This window comes from Trichechus manatus, unplaced genomic scaffold, assembly GCF_000243295.1.
Source record: "Trichechus manatus latirostris isolate Lorelei unplaced genomic scaffold, TriManLat1.0 scaffold00038, whole genome shotgun sequence".
Classification (NCBI taxonomy): Eukaryota; Metazoa; Chordata; class Mammalia; order Sirenia; family Trichechidae; genus Trichechus; species Trichechus manatus.
Window position 1 is genome coordinate 7,809,030 of NW_004443974.1, and position 14,909 is coordinate 7,823,938.

The 14,909-nt window shown below is 47.8% G+C and overlaps 1 protein-coding gene across 1 annotated transcript in view; it reads right to left on the reverse strand.

Moving 5' to 3' along the window:
- DENND1A (DENN domain containing 1A) overlaps positions 1–14,909 on the reverse strand; it is a 545,605-nt gene that overhangs the window by 15,453 nt on the left and 515,243 nt on the right. The window contains exon 18 of the mRNA XM_004375649.1: positions 5,409–5,497. Within this exon, the coding sequence (XP_004375706.1) occupies positions 5,409–5,497 (89 nt within the window). The remainder of the gene's footprint in view (positions 1–5,408; positions 5,498–14,909) is intronic.

Consider the following 14,909-nt stretch of genomic DNA (forward strand, 5'->3'; position numbering starts at 1 on the left):
AAAAAAAAAAAAAAAAAAAAGATAACATTATTTAGCAACATGGAGCAGAAATCTTCCTGTATGGCTGGCTAAGGGTGCAGGCTTTGGCGTTAAAGAGACATATCTGAATCTCAGCTTTGTCACTAACTAGCTGTGTGACCTAGGGCAGTGACAACCTCTTAGGACATCAGTTACCATTTCTATAAAATAGAGCTGATACTACCTATTCCCACAGATCCGCTGTGAGGATTAAATGAAACGGTGTACGTAAAGTGCTTAGCACATAGCTCTCAATTAATGATAATTGTTAACCATTTCGTTTCTTACAATAACATGAAAAAAAAAAAAAACCTTTAAGAATAAGGATGTTTACCCTGGCATTTCCTGGAAACAATCTAAAGATTCAATATGTGGGTACAAGGTTAGGTAGACCACATATGTCCATACAGTGGGATCTTTGTAGTCATTCATGACAAAAGTTACAAAGACGTGGGAAAAAAATCCAGATGATCCAATATTGCAAGAAAATTGCAGCCCTGTAAGATATACACAGGAAAAAGATTGGAAGGGAATCTACAGAAATGCTAATAAACAGTTGAATTAAAGTAGTGGGATTCAGTGAATTTTCTCTTTTCCTAACTTCCAAATTGTCTATAAGGCTATTACATCAATTTTATAAACAAAAAGGTTATTCAAAAAGAGCAGATTTTTAGATGCATCTGACCAGAGGGGTGAGCAGGGCAATGGCTTGTGGGCCCCTGGTGGCTGAATCTGGACCATTGTTACTTAACACAGTGAAACTTCAAATACCCAGGATGCAGCCAGTCAGGCCCCCTGTGTGACTCGAAGGTGTTCTGTCTCACCCATTAGGGACAAAAGGGCTCAGGCTTTGTAGGTGGTCAGGGCTAGGTCCATCTTAGATATACTAGTGACTGCAAGCCCTTTAACCACTGAGACTTAGAAGACACTCCGATGCTTCTGGGTTGCTGTGAAGATTAAATCAGGCAGTGGCTGCATGTAATTATCTCCTTCTGTAGCTTCAGCAACTCTGGCCCCCACTGCTGCCTCCCAGCAGGGGATCAGTGGGTGCCGGCTGAGTGGCAGAAGAAGGCACCTGGGGATCCCCATGGCCACTCTCTGCCTTTGACCTCAGTCTGCATAGTGTGTGGGTCTGTGGAGGGGCGGCAGTACTAATCACAAGGCTGTCTTTCAGAGTTTGCTACTGTCTCTTGCTAGTCCCTGGGTGGTACAAACAGTTAACACAGCTGCTATCCAAAAGGTTGGAAGTTCGAGTCCATTCAGAGGTACCTTGGGAGAAAGGCTTGGTGATCTACTTCTGAAAAATCAGCCACTGAAAACCCTGTGGAGCACAGTTCTACTCTGACACACATGGGGTCACCACGAGTTGGAGTCAACACAATGGCAGCTGGTTTTTACTGTCTCTTTCTAATCATCAAGTTGGATGGGAAATTCCCCTCTACCAGGCCAGCAAAAACGAAAATAACTTGAGGCCTGGTGGCTATGCACACTACAGCTGAAAATAACCAAGGCCCACCTTTAATGGGTAGGAGCTGTGACCCACACCACACCTGTCGTCCTCACCGCTCAGAGGCACACGTAATCATAATCAGGTTCTTAGCAAAAAACCTGGATGGTGGAGGAGAAAGGGGGAGGCCTCTGTTGTCAAGACAGTTGGGTTCGGAGCTGATTCCACCATTTTCTAAAGCTGAGACCTTGGGCAAGTTAATGAGTCTTTCTCTGAGGCTCAGTTTCTCCACCTGTTGAATGGGAAAGCCACCTCCTGACTTTCACACTCATTATGAGGAAATAAAAGGGCACTTAATGGATGTTCAGTAAATGTTACTCCTCTTTCCTTCTCCAAGTAGAAATCACTTGGACACCAGTGAGTGCTGCTTCTTTGGCAGTCTAGGAGGTCCAAACAACTCCGATCCCCAGCTCCAGGGAATCAGAGTGGAAGGGGCAGGTGCTGGGTAAGCCATCTGAGGACACAAGCTGGCTCTCTGGGCAAAGCCAGACTTAAAGTGGACCCCCATGGGCCCTGTCCCAGGGAGGGCGGCAGGGGGTAACAGAGAGAAGGTAAAATAAAGCAGAATGCTGAATCCTGGTCCTGCTACTTTCTAAGTGGGTGACCTGGGGGACACTGGTCAAATAAATTTTCTGAGCCCAAATTCCCACTTTGTGGAAGGGAAACTAATACCAATATAAGAGGGCCTAGAACACAATACATGCTCAATCACACTTCCTATTAACTGGCCTCTAACCCACAGCCCCTCCTGCCTGATCCTCCTAACCCTAGGGAATCCCCCAGGCATTCCATCAGCCTTGTTCTGAATAACAATGGAAGTAGCTAATACTTCCAGAAGAGAGATATTGACTGAATATTAATCAGCTAATGTTAACTGTAAAACAGAGGACATGTTTTCCTAGAAATCTTTCTGATATATTCTTCCAATTGCAATCGAATGGTTTTAAGGGGCTAGAAAATCTACCCCGATTCAGGAAGAGAAAAGGACATAGGGAAATTTCATTTTGGCAAAATGCAAGTCAACAAAAGACTCAGCACAGAGACTCCCTTTAAAAATCCTATGTACCTCACACTTAGTAGACTTTCAAAGAAACTGGCTAAATGAATGGATGGACAGATGGATCAATGGATGGATGGACATCAGCTAGAAAGGAAGAAAGGAACTTCAATGGACGAACTGGTTGGAGAGCTGATGGCCGATGCTACAGGGCCTTGAGGAATCCCTGAATGCTGAGCTGCTGCAAGAGACCATGGAAACTGTCTTATTCTTAATGAGTTCCATCTTGCTGTCCACAAGTTAATTATTTAATGTGCTATTTGGAAGTGAGAACTAGAGCAAGACGTCAGGAGGACTGAATCTCCCTCTTCAAGTTCAAAGATCTTGCATCTATTTCTGCCACCCAAATCTGATGCTCTTTGATATTACCGGTGGAGACAGAGATCAGTAATTCAAGAAAACTCAGGCCAGATTAAAGGGCCAGGCATCGAGTCCCTGTGCCCAACAGGGAACCACCCCCCAACAAAGGCCCGTTAGGATTTGGCTCCTGCCTGCCAGCTTGTCTTCTCAAGTCTCCCAAAACAATGCCAACAGATTGGTGGAGCTGGGTCCTTTCCTCCCCGGAACAATATTTCATGGGGAGTCTGTTTTATTAAAATATTTTCCGCTGGATGCTTCCTGTGTTTCAAGAAGTTGGTCTTGCCAGCTGGAGCTGATGACAGTTGAGAAAAACATATCCAAGTGCTGTTGTGACATGGCATTTGGAAGTGGAGGAGCACGGCAGGGGGGTGGGAGAGGGCAGCCTGGGAAGAGACGCAGGAAAACACCCGTGTTGCACCAGAAAGGTCTCTGGCATTATGGGAGAACAGCATCCCCCCGCCACATCATTAAAAAATGTGAAAAGGAAAGAAACCTTTGGAATGATGTCCTGAAATGAACTTCTCCATCTTTTCGTGGGCTAAAGCCGCTGTGATGTACGGTCACAGAGAACCTGTCCTTTATTTTCTATCATGGCCAGGTTGCCAACCCAGCAAACTAGCCACCAGGCTCCCACTAGCTCATTTCAACCCTAAAGGTTTCCCAAACAGAAATAAAAAACACGATATGTTGCAAAAAGAAACTAAAAGTGATACTGATACAGTTGAGGCAATAACCAGGTTACTGGGATTATCACATACTGGCTTTCCGGCATACAATAGCGACTCATCCGCCAGCACTGCTTTTGAACAAGCAACAGAATAAAAGAAGTTCAACCTCTCATTCGGAAACTGGCTACAAAATTTCTGTAAAATGTGGAGTGCCACTTGTCTGTGGTCTTTTTGAGCAATGCAGGAATATCTTAGAGTTTGCTTTCAAATACCTACAGGCCTATGACCCTGTATCCCAGTATGGTGTTGAAACGGTTTTCCCCGGTTTTAAAGAGATGACTTTAAAGAAAAATGACTAAGTTTGGAGTCACGGTAAGTTCTCTTTACAGTCACTGTAAGAAGAAATCTTTAGGGTCTGAGGAACGCTGAAGCTATGCAGCATTTTCTCCACAAGGGGGCAATCATAATACACGCCAGTCATGGCCAGGAGCCTAGCCCTCAACATTTCCTCCATCCTATTACGCAGAGCAAAAGTTAAACCTACACCCAACTCCAGGCAGCTCTCTCTTCCAAATTTTGCATAACTAAGCACCCCTGACACACACACACAGACACACACACACACACTCCAGAGCTTTCTCAGCAAGGTTTGAGGGGCTGCATGGGTAGGCTGGTTCTATAAAGCCAGCACTCTCAAGCAGTACTATATTGTAAAGCAGAGAATCCTGGGAGAGCTGAAGTGTATCACAACCAGGGTTAGACCACAGTGTCATATTTCAGAATCGTTTCTACCTTTTGGCTTCTCTTCTGGCTAGGATCTGCCATCTCCCTTAACTTCTTTCCCTGAGAACTTTTTTGAAAGCAAGATGGACATGAGGGGCAGTTCTCTTTATACCCAAGAGACTTCAGGATACTTGGAGGAATTTTTCTGATTCCCCAGTAACCTTGGACCAAGGTGAATTCACGTACTTTTTCAAGGCATCGCAGGAAGCCAGCCTGTAGCTGCTGAGTGTCTGGGCAGAGACCAAGGGCTATGTGCCTTGGGGAGAAAGAGAAGAACTGCCTTCCTCTGCTGGTAGAAGTGCTACCTTCTCCAGACTGGCCCTGGAGTCAGGTAGCTGTCTGTACCTTTAACCCTTACCCCATTCAGGTAGCTCAATCTCTGGCTACTGCTTATGCGCCTGCCTCATTCTCTTACCTCATCTCTCTGACACCTACTCAGCAGTTTCAGCTGCGCCCTATGCTCGGTATTGGGCATAAAGCCCAATGCCTGCCCTTGAGAAGGTCTGAGGCAAGGTAGACGAGAAAAATGATAGTAACTAAGCAAATGCTATGGCACAGGGGAGCAAAGGGTACTGGTGGGGTGGGACAGTAGATAAGGATGGTCCTCTGTGTAAATCAGAGCTGCAGAGACCTTGGGCACCAGCAGGCCCAAGAAAGTGGTGTGACCCTCCTTAAACAGGTTTCCTCCTTGATCAGGTTCCTCTCTAGCTAACTCTACATTTTCAGCATGAGAAAGAGTGGGAGACCTTCTTTGGAGCCTGTCCAAGTACCCCCTAGGCCTCACCACTCAAAACCCAGCCCAGGCCCGGCTCCCTGGCCCCTGGGGCCTCCTGCTGGTGTGGAAGCTGACACTGGAGATCAAGCCCTGCTCCCCGACTGACCTCTTTGTGAAATGCCCACTCTGGGCTCCACGGAAGCCTTTCAAAGGCTGAGGCTCCACATTTGGGCTTCACAAAGCGCTGGCCCCACGGGTTCTCCACGCAGACAGAGGGGAGGCAAGCAAAGGGGTACTCACTGCTCAGGGCTCGGGACAGATGTCCTCCGGCTTTCCACTGTGATGTTGCTCTTTGGTCTCTTAACAACATGTGGACGGGGAGGGCGGACCTAGAGAGGAGACAGGGGAGACCCCCAAGAAGAAGTGAATTGGAAAAGCTGTCCAGAAACATCCTGAAGATTTGGATAAGTGACCTTAAAAGAGATGTTTAGGGATTTTCAAGACACAGGCTACAAAATCTCCATTTTTCATGGAAACATTTCCACTTAATTTGCATCATAAACTGGGACTCAGAGCCCCACTCAAATAGGAAAGGTTGTCCTGAAGAGCTTGGTTTCCTCATCTCCAAGATGGGGAGAGTTCTGTGTGCCTCTCTGAAGGGCTGCTGTGAGGATTCAATGAGATAATGTCTGTACAGGGCCCAGAACAAAGGGCCCTCATTAATGACAAATTCTCTCTGCCTTGCTCTGGAACCCAGAAACGGGTTTTATAGAACAAAAAGGTTTCACATGTTTATTTTGCTCCTTTTACAGCTGAATTGCAGGATGCCTATTTTCCTCTCTAAATGCGGGAGAAAAAGCAAATAAGAGTATTAGAGGGGTTCCAATAAAAATCATCTTTCTGTGTCCCAGGGCGTCCATGGGCCAGCCGTCCTGAGCAGGGCTCACCCTGGGCATCACGCGCCTCATGTGGCCACACTCATCGGCACAGATCTGGCATTAGGGAAGCGGTGGGCATATTTGAAAGTGAAATACACAGCTTCCTAGTCCCACAGCCTGGGCTGCAGTGACAAGATGGTTTTTTTCTGGCCTGACACCTCTGAAAACCTGAGATGAGGGCCCATAGAAAGAGACACTCTTTCTCCCCCATCTGAGCTGGCAATGGGGGTTGGCTAAGACTTTTCAGGTGCCTTAGAAGGATACTCATCTGGTCCAATCAACATTACATGGCTTTAAATTTGGTATCATCACCTCCAAACAGTTCTACTGCCAGAGATGGTGGGGGGTGGGGTGGGGGGGGAGCTGAACCACACAAGCTTATCTGTGAATTCCATCTCCAATAAAAAAATGACCTAAGCATCCTAGTGCGGGGTGTGGGGCTTTTTTTCTCTCTGCAGATGACAGGACCAAGGTAGGAAGTGCTATAACTGCTGGATTTTGTGGACAAGGCAGGGATGGAGAGAACACATACATACTTCATTTCCTGTCTGCCCTTATCCCTGAATACCCCCACCCCACCCAATTTGTAGGCGACACAGCACAATGGCTTAGGAACACAGATTGCAGAAATTGGCTACATGAAAGGTGTTTATACAGTCTCCTCAAGTCCTCCGGTCTCCGCAAGTCTGATCTAACCACAGTTTTTCCTTTGGAGTGGCCAGTCTGATCTCAGCCTTGTTTGGCAAATCAGAGATGTGGTAAAAGCCAAGTGCATTCCACCACCGAGCTCACTGTCTTCTTCTATGAGGTCATTGTGAGATTCAATGGGACGATGCAGGGGCTCAATCAGTGCTCATCCTGATTCTCTTTGACCTGGACTTCCCTTTCTTATCAATAACACATGGAAGACATTTGGGTGGTTGGGTTGGGTGGGAGATGGGGTCTCTGAATTAGAAGATGATGACCTTATCCTGGCCTACCTCCAAGCACAGTGCCTGTATCCAGGACACGCAGTAAGATTTTGAAAAACGAACGAATGCTGCTGCTTAGAGTCTAAGAAGTACATGATGTTACTATTATTATCATTGTTATGAGAACAGTGCTTGCCACAAAGCAGCATTCAGTCAACATTTGTTCAATAAATGAATGGATATTTCTCCCATCCATTCCAATTCTGAACTGGTTTCCCGAGCCAGAGCCAGAATTCTCCGGCAGCCTGGTAAACAGGGTCACCTGGCTGGAATGACCCCCAGACGTTCACCACACAAGCAATGTGCAGGTGGGGAGATGGAGACGTTCCGCCCCTGCCCCTGGAGGCCCTGCCAGGGTTTCAGGAAAGGTCAGACATTAAGGCCTGTCAGCTCGTCCCTGTACATGGCTGCTCCTTGCTACCAAAAAGGCGGGTTAAGAATGTGAACTTGTGGCTGAAATGGGGGGATTAAGTTTGTGGCAACTTCGAGTGAACTTGCAACATGGTGAAACATGGGGAAAAAGAACAACAGAGCTAATTAGACGAGCTGAGCTGTCAGAGTGCCGCTGAATGGCTCAGCGCCAACAAACAAAAGGAATGGGTTGGCAATCAGCAGGATCGATGGAGGAGACTGCTTCATTAGGGATGATAAAACAGACAGAGCATGGAGAGGGAAGGTGAGGGGAGGGAGGGAGCCAGAGCCGGCGGAGGAGGGAGAGAAAGACACAACAGACCCAGAGACAGGCACCCACACAGCCACAGACACACCCAGAGTCACACTCACCTGACTGGTGTGGACAGAGCCAGACACAAAATTACACTCACAGAAAACCATCCCGAGCCATGCACAGAGCCACTGAGACAGCTACACACACACTCACAGAGGCATGCACAGAGGTGAGGCCCAGGCACGAATCACACATACACACACGAATCTCTCTTTTTCTCTCTCTCACACACACAGGGCCGCCAACGGACAGCTAGAGCCACAGCCAGGCACTGAAACATGCGGCCAAAATGGTTTAATTAAGCCCAAATCATAAGATGATGCCGACAACAGTGTGCCCGTCATATTTCAGTGATCACACCCATCTTTCTGGGGTGCTGAGGGAGGGCGGGGGCTGGGGATGAGGGGAAAAACCACACAGACACACACAAGAGCGACTGGTCCCACCAGTGTGAGGACAGCAGCAGCGCCAGGGGGAGAAAATGCTAACCAGGGATTTAAAGCTCTGTTCAAGGGGGAACTTGACGGGAAAGTTGGGAAACCAGCCAATTCCCCACTGGATTTAAAACCTGCGAAATCTAAGTCGGCAGGGTTAAATGTGTATTGAATACAAAAGCACCAAGCACATTTGATTTTAATGGCGAGCAAGAAATTATAAATACAGAGCTTATAAAGCGCTTCACATGCGGGCCAAACGCAGCCCAGCTCTCCCCTGTGTGTCCAAAACACCATCCCCTTAGTACGTGAGACACGGGCGATGCTTTCTTCTGCTCTTTCGTTTTTCTTCTTTTTGAAAAGAAAATCCAAATCCTATGGTAACAGCTGAACTCCAGCCACAGGTGCCGGGCTACAAAGCTGCTCCCAGAAAGGCTGAATGGCTGGCTCCCTATATCCCCTGCCATCTCAGGCCACTTCAGCCGAGAATGCTTGCAGCTACGTGATCTGGCAAAACCTGGCTGGGGCCCAGTGGGGCCCGGAAATGGGCACCTCTTGGCTCCTGACCTGGAAGCTTGCTAGTGTGTCCTCTTTGAGGTCCTTGAAAGGTTCCATACTCAGCTTCTTCCAGGTTCACACCTAGTGTGTGGTGGCGTCCACTGGAAATGCTTGTATGAATGCCTGCGAAGTGAACAGCCCCTAGGGACCTGGGAATGTGGGGCCCCATAAAGCACAAACCTTCTAGGGCTCTCACACCAGTCCCTTCGTGACTCTGCTTGGCACAAGTTGGTCGGGGGGTATATGTGTGTCCCTTTCATGCCAGGAACAGCATTAGGCACTATACATATATGACCTCATCACCCTCATCTAGTGAGTGTTGCTAAAGCTATTTAATGGAAGATGAAACTAAGGCTCAAAGAAAGTAAAGTGTCTTGTCCAAGATCACACAGTCAGGAAGTGGCTAAGCTGGGATTCAACCAGGGTGGTCCTCTCTGACTTCCACACCCAGGAGAGCTGGTCCTAGGCATGCTGCCTCTTTAATGCACCATAAACCAAGAGAAGTACAGCCCCAAGTGCTGGGGTAGTCATCTCCTGCACCAGCGCAATAGCAGAGGCAGATGTGACTCAGAGTTTTCTTGTGGCTCAAGTCATCAGGGGCCAGCAGATGTAGCTGGGCACACACCCCAATCTTTACGAAGTGCCCCCACTGATGAGACAACACAGAGTCCCTATATCTGTCTTCAGGACTCAAGTTAATCCAAGGAGAGCAATCTTGCCCCAAATGATGCTTTCCAAGAGATTCCGTGCCTGCCTCAGATCCTAGGCCTTTAAAGGGAACTCTGAGAGCTCCCTACTGGATAACTTTGGCTTAAGGAGAGGTGGCTTGGTGAGGAGAGAGGAGAGGCAGTGGAAAGAGGCCTGGGCCTAAAGGCTAGCTTTCTGTCTTATCATCTCTGTGGTCTTGGCTGAAAATTGGGGAAACAGTATCTGCTACTGTAAGGGTAAGTGAGACAGTAATGATGGAAGTGACTACCACAGTCCTAGGCACACAAAAGATAATAAAGGTGAATTACCTTCATCTCTGTATCGCTACTGGGACCGGACACTGTCCTAGAGATTCTGTAGGGAGCCTGGATGGCTGCTGATTCTTTTTTTTCTCAACTGAAGATTTTGCCCTGGTACTTTATGCTAAGTCCATCTCCATTTACATGAAGATGGAGGCACCAAGGAGTGTGGTAGGCTGGAAGGAACATGGGTTCTGGAGTCTGGTGACCCACTTGCCAGCTGAGGGGCTTGGGTTAAGTTACTGAATATTAGTTTTCTCATCTCTAAAATGGGTGATGATGGCATCTACTTCACAGGTTACTGTGAGGTTCAACTGGGATGATGTACCTAAAAATGGTTTGCCATCTGTAAAATCTTAGGCAAATGGTAGTTACTAGTAAACTGGATTATTCCTTAGAAATTATAAGTTTTAAAAAACCTGTTTAGGAAAGATAAGCATTAGTACTGTGTGTCAGGCAATGTGTGAGGTACTTTACAAATGTTACCGATGTCCGTTCTCACAAAAAATTGTCTATGAATGAGGGTATACTACAGAGAGAAAAGTGAGGCAGAGAGCTTCAGTACCTGCCAGAAGTCACAGACTTCACAAAAGTAAGCAGTGGAGTCGAGATTCAAGCCTAACTGTCTGCTCCCAAATCTATGCTGCTAATTCCTGTACTGCATCTTTCACTAAGTCACACCAGGTTCTACCTAGAAGAGGCCGCCTATCCCGAGAAGAGTTTCTGTGTGCTTTTTGCTGTTTGTGCCTTTCTTCCAATGACAGTGAGCAGAATATTCCAGGTCTTGATGGCGGTCCTGACTGGGGTTTGACTGGAGTATAGGATGTATCCATACCACCTGGTTGTCAAGCAACTGAGACTCCATAGGTGAGGGTATCTCAGTCCCCCAAAAGCTCCACACCAGCCCTTTAACTCCCCCATACAGTAGGAAAGGCAAGAAAAACAGTGTCATAGAATGTCCAGCTTCCACGCAAAGAGGCGCCACCACCAAATCAATGCTGGGTGCACGAACTGGGGATTAGAAACAGACACGCAGTTCAGCCTGGCCACCGCACGCCTCGGCTGCCATTCGTTTCACATGATGGATTTGGACATGAGCCTTTGAGACGCTGGGAGCGGGTGGGGACACCAGTTTGTGGGGAAATCGGATCACAGCTGGGCGGGAGCCCTGACCCCTTTTGCTTGGCTGCAGGAGCGGTGGCTGCCTTGAACAATAGACTGAGACACTCTTTGGTAAACAGCCGTCACCTCAAGGGTCCTGGCCGGCTTCCCATTTTAAAGGCACCTGCTCAGGTTATTATGCCTCAGCACGGCCCAAAGTCTGAGCTTACCGGAAAACCACTTCACCAATGCTTAGCCTGGGACCCACACCCAATATTTTTCCATGGCATTTCTCTTTAAAAAACATGGGTCTCTCTCCCTCCCCCACCCCATTCCCAGTGTTGGCGGGTTTATCACATATGTCCTGCTTTTCTACCCTTACTTTGCACTTTACATGGAAGGCTGGTCTCCATGTGAGGCCTGGAAGAGGAGGAGTACCTGTCTCCGTCTGAGCTGGCTCGATATTCTCTGGGCGTAGCCTCTGCCCTCGGGAAGGTACATCAAATGCATTTCCAAACCAAGATCTGGCGGGAATGAGACCCCTGCTGCCAGACTTCTGCTTCCTTTCTGAGGAAGAGGCATTTGCAGCGAGGCTTTAAAGCTCATTGGCTAGAAATATGGATCAACCTATGAGATTTGCTCAAATGATGCACACATGGCAAACACACCACACGGTGGCCCCCTGGCTACCTACAGCTCTGACCTGTAAGTCGCCGAACTTGCTCAGAAAAAGGAGAGAGAGGCCCAGAAAATGCAAGTTCAGGTTCATGCCACGCAGAGAAGGAAGCTGGTAAGCCCATTTCCCATTTTTCTTTGCAAGGCAGGAGAATTCAAACTCCCAAGGTTTAGTCAGGCTAGAGAGAGTGGCTCAGGCAGTGTTAGGTGGGGAGGGGCAGAACGGCCAGCTACTCACGGGCCTCGATGAGCGATGTATCTTGGGAGGCGGCGGTCGGGTGGGACGGAGGAATCTTTGTGGCTGCATTAAAGCGGAAACTTTAGACATCAGTACACACTGAGACAGGCTGATACATTTCCACACACAGCCTGAGAAAAAGTATTCAGTCACCCAAGCCAGAGCCAGAGGGCCTCCTTGACGCCTCCCCCACCCCCACAGCAGACTGGTCACCAGCCCTGCAGATTCCGTTTTCTGGGTCTATCTCCTCTTTGGTTCTCTAGTTCTGGCCTTGCCTCTGGCCTGGATTACTGCAATCACCCCCGGACAGGACTCCCTGGCCTGGTCTCCTCCTCCAGTCTGTTCTCCACACAGGCCAAGGAAACTCTCTCTAATGTGTGACCTGACTATGCCACATCTCCGCCTCAAGATCTCTGATGCCCCCACTTGTCCCTGAGTGACAGCGCAAGGTCCTGCGCCGGCATTACAAATCCTCCAAGAGCTGGGTCCTTTGTGCCCCACACAGACCGGTCCCCACCTTCCCCCATGCCTACCTCAGGCAGACACTTAAATGGCACTGGGCACTCATGTCCACACGTGCATCCTGATCTGCCTGGCGAACGGGTACTTGTCCTTCAGTGCTTTGCTCAGGGAGAACTGCCTTCAGGAAGCCTCCCCTGCCTCCTGCCCAGGTCAGATGCTGCCTCTTGGTGCTCCCTGCCATGTGAGACTTCTCCCACAGTATCCACCCCCATGGCCCCTCTCCTCACCATCTTTTAAATTTTCAGTTCCTTGAGGGATTTCTCACTGTGTCTGCAGGACCTTCCATGGGACTTGCAAAAACATACCATTCAGTAATGTCTCATGAGCAAATGAGATTTGTATAGAACGCTTGGTTTTTGAAATCAGGATTTGAAATCAAGACCCACAGAGCACAAATTTCTCAGCTCTACCTTCAAACTCTTTATCTTGAAAGTCAAGCTTCATCCTTTCAAACAGCCTGCCCATCTAAATGCCCAGGGCAGGTGTGGGAGATGGGTAGGCACAGTAAAGAAGGTAAAAGTCCACACTAGACCAAGACCCACAGCAAACCCTGAGAGGCTTCCAATGGGTTCCTTGCCATTCCACCACTCAGGTCACAAATGTCCATCACTCCTCCACCCAGTCTAGACCTGTGCTATCCAATACAGGGGCCAGTGGCCACACATGGGGAGTCCAAACTACGATGTGCTGTTAAGTGTAAAATACACACGGGCTCTCAGAGATAGAGTATTAAAAAAGAATATAAGATAGCTCATTGATAAGTTTTAATATTCATTAATGTTCAAATGAATATTTGAACATTAATAAATGTAAACATTATATTTTGGATATACTGGGTTAAATAAAATATATTATTAAAATTACTTTCATCTGTTTCTTTTTACCACAGTTACTAAAACATTGAGAATTACATTTATGGCTGGCATTTCTCTTGGTTGGTGCCAATTTAAACTTCACTTGGAAAGAGTAATACTTTGGATACCAAACGTGCCTTAGAACTCATTTTCTAAACCCGACTACTGGAGGGTACAGCCATGTCTCAGTTGTCCCTGGATCCCTGGTGCCTAGGCAAGGGACTGTCAGAATGGCCTAAGGGGACTTGGTGGAGAATTGGGGTCCCCTGTGGCACACTGAGAGCAGAGAGGATGGAAATACACTATGGCTTCTAGCTCCTAACCATAAGCTGGGAGTGTGGGCCAACCACATGCATGATGACCTTTCTTTGGTGGAGGCTACCTGGGGTCGGGGGCAGGGGCACTGTCTAGAGATAGGCGCTGTCACCCAGTGAGTAAAGCCTCTTCACCTTTGTGGCTTACAGGAAATGTGTAGGACAAAGGAGAATGGAGCCAGCTTACATTGTTCATCAGGAGGAAGTAACAGGGCAGGGAAGGGAAGCCTACCCCTCACCAGTGCACAGGTTGCCCCCTCAACAAGGCCTGAGTCAGGTTCAGATGCCCCACTTTCCCAACGCCACCCCGACCACATCGCTGCTTCTCTTGAGCTTGTCCACTCGACTTCTGGGTGACTCTCTTCTCCTACCCCACTGCCCTGCTCCAGTACGGGCCTCCTCACCTCTGACTTGGACTATTTCCAGACATTCTTGCTGGGACAGCAGTGTGGCAGGGTACTCAGGAGGCAGCCTCTGGGGTCAGACAGTCTTGGGTTGAACTTCAGCTCCCCACTTACTATCTGTGTTACCACGGGCCTGGTATTTAACCACCGTGAACTTTACTTTCCTCACGTGCAAATTGTGGGTAGTAACACTCCCTACTGGATAGCCCATTGGGAAGATTTGATGAGATGCTGTCTGTCAAGTTCTTTGAACAATGCTGGACAACAGACATTAGCAACCATTACCACTAAGGATCCCTGGTAGTGCAACAAGGGTTAAGTACTCGGCTGCTAACCCAGAGGTTGGTGGTTTGAACTCACCCAGTGGCACCACGGGAGAAAGATCTGGGAATTTGCTCCTGTAAAGATTACAGCCTAGAAAACCCTATGGGGGCAGTTCTACTCTGTTACATTGGGTTGCTATGAGTTGAAAATTGATTCATTGGCATCTAACACCACCACTACCACCATTAGCAGGTTTCCCTGCCTTTAGCATTTGCTCCTCCCAATCCATTTTCTACACTTGTTCTGTAGTGGATTTAAAAAATACGTGCCCAATTGTGCCTCTGCCAGCTTAAATCATCTTTTAAGGCCAGCATCTCACAAGGTGTCTTCTGAGAAACGCCATCTTGGGAAATCCGCTGTATGAGGGAAAATAAGGCGGTTCCACGGCCAGAAAGTCTAGGAAACGCTGTTTACTGTCTTGTTCCTTGTGGAGATTCACAATGCCTGTTAGCACAGCAAAGGCTGCCAAGTCTTGCAATTAAAAACAAAAACAAGCCAAAAAACACCAAAAGCAAGCATACAAACACCTATTAACTTTGCTTTCAAAAATTCCATTTCTCAAATTTATTTGGATACAGACCCTCTTTCCCTGTAACACCCATTAATATGCCCTGAAAAATGCTGCCTGATGCTAAATAAAAGAAGCCAGACACAAACGGTCACACATTGTATGATTCCATTTATATGAAATATCCAGAATAGGTAAGATCATAGACACAGAAAGCAGACTGGCA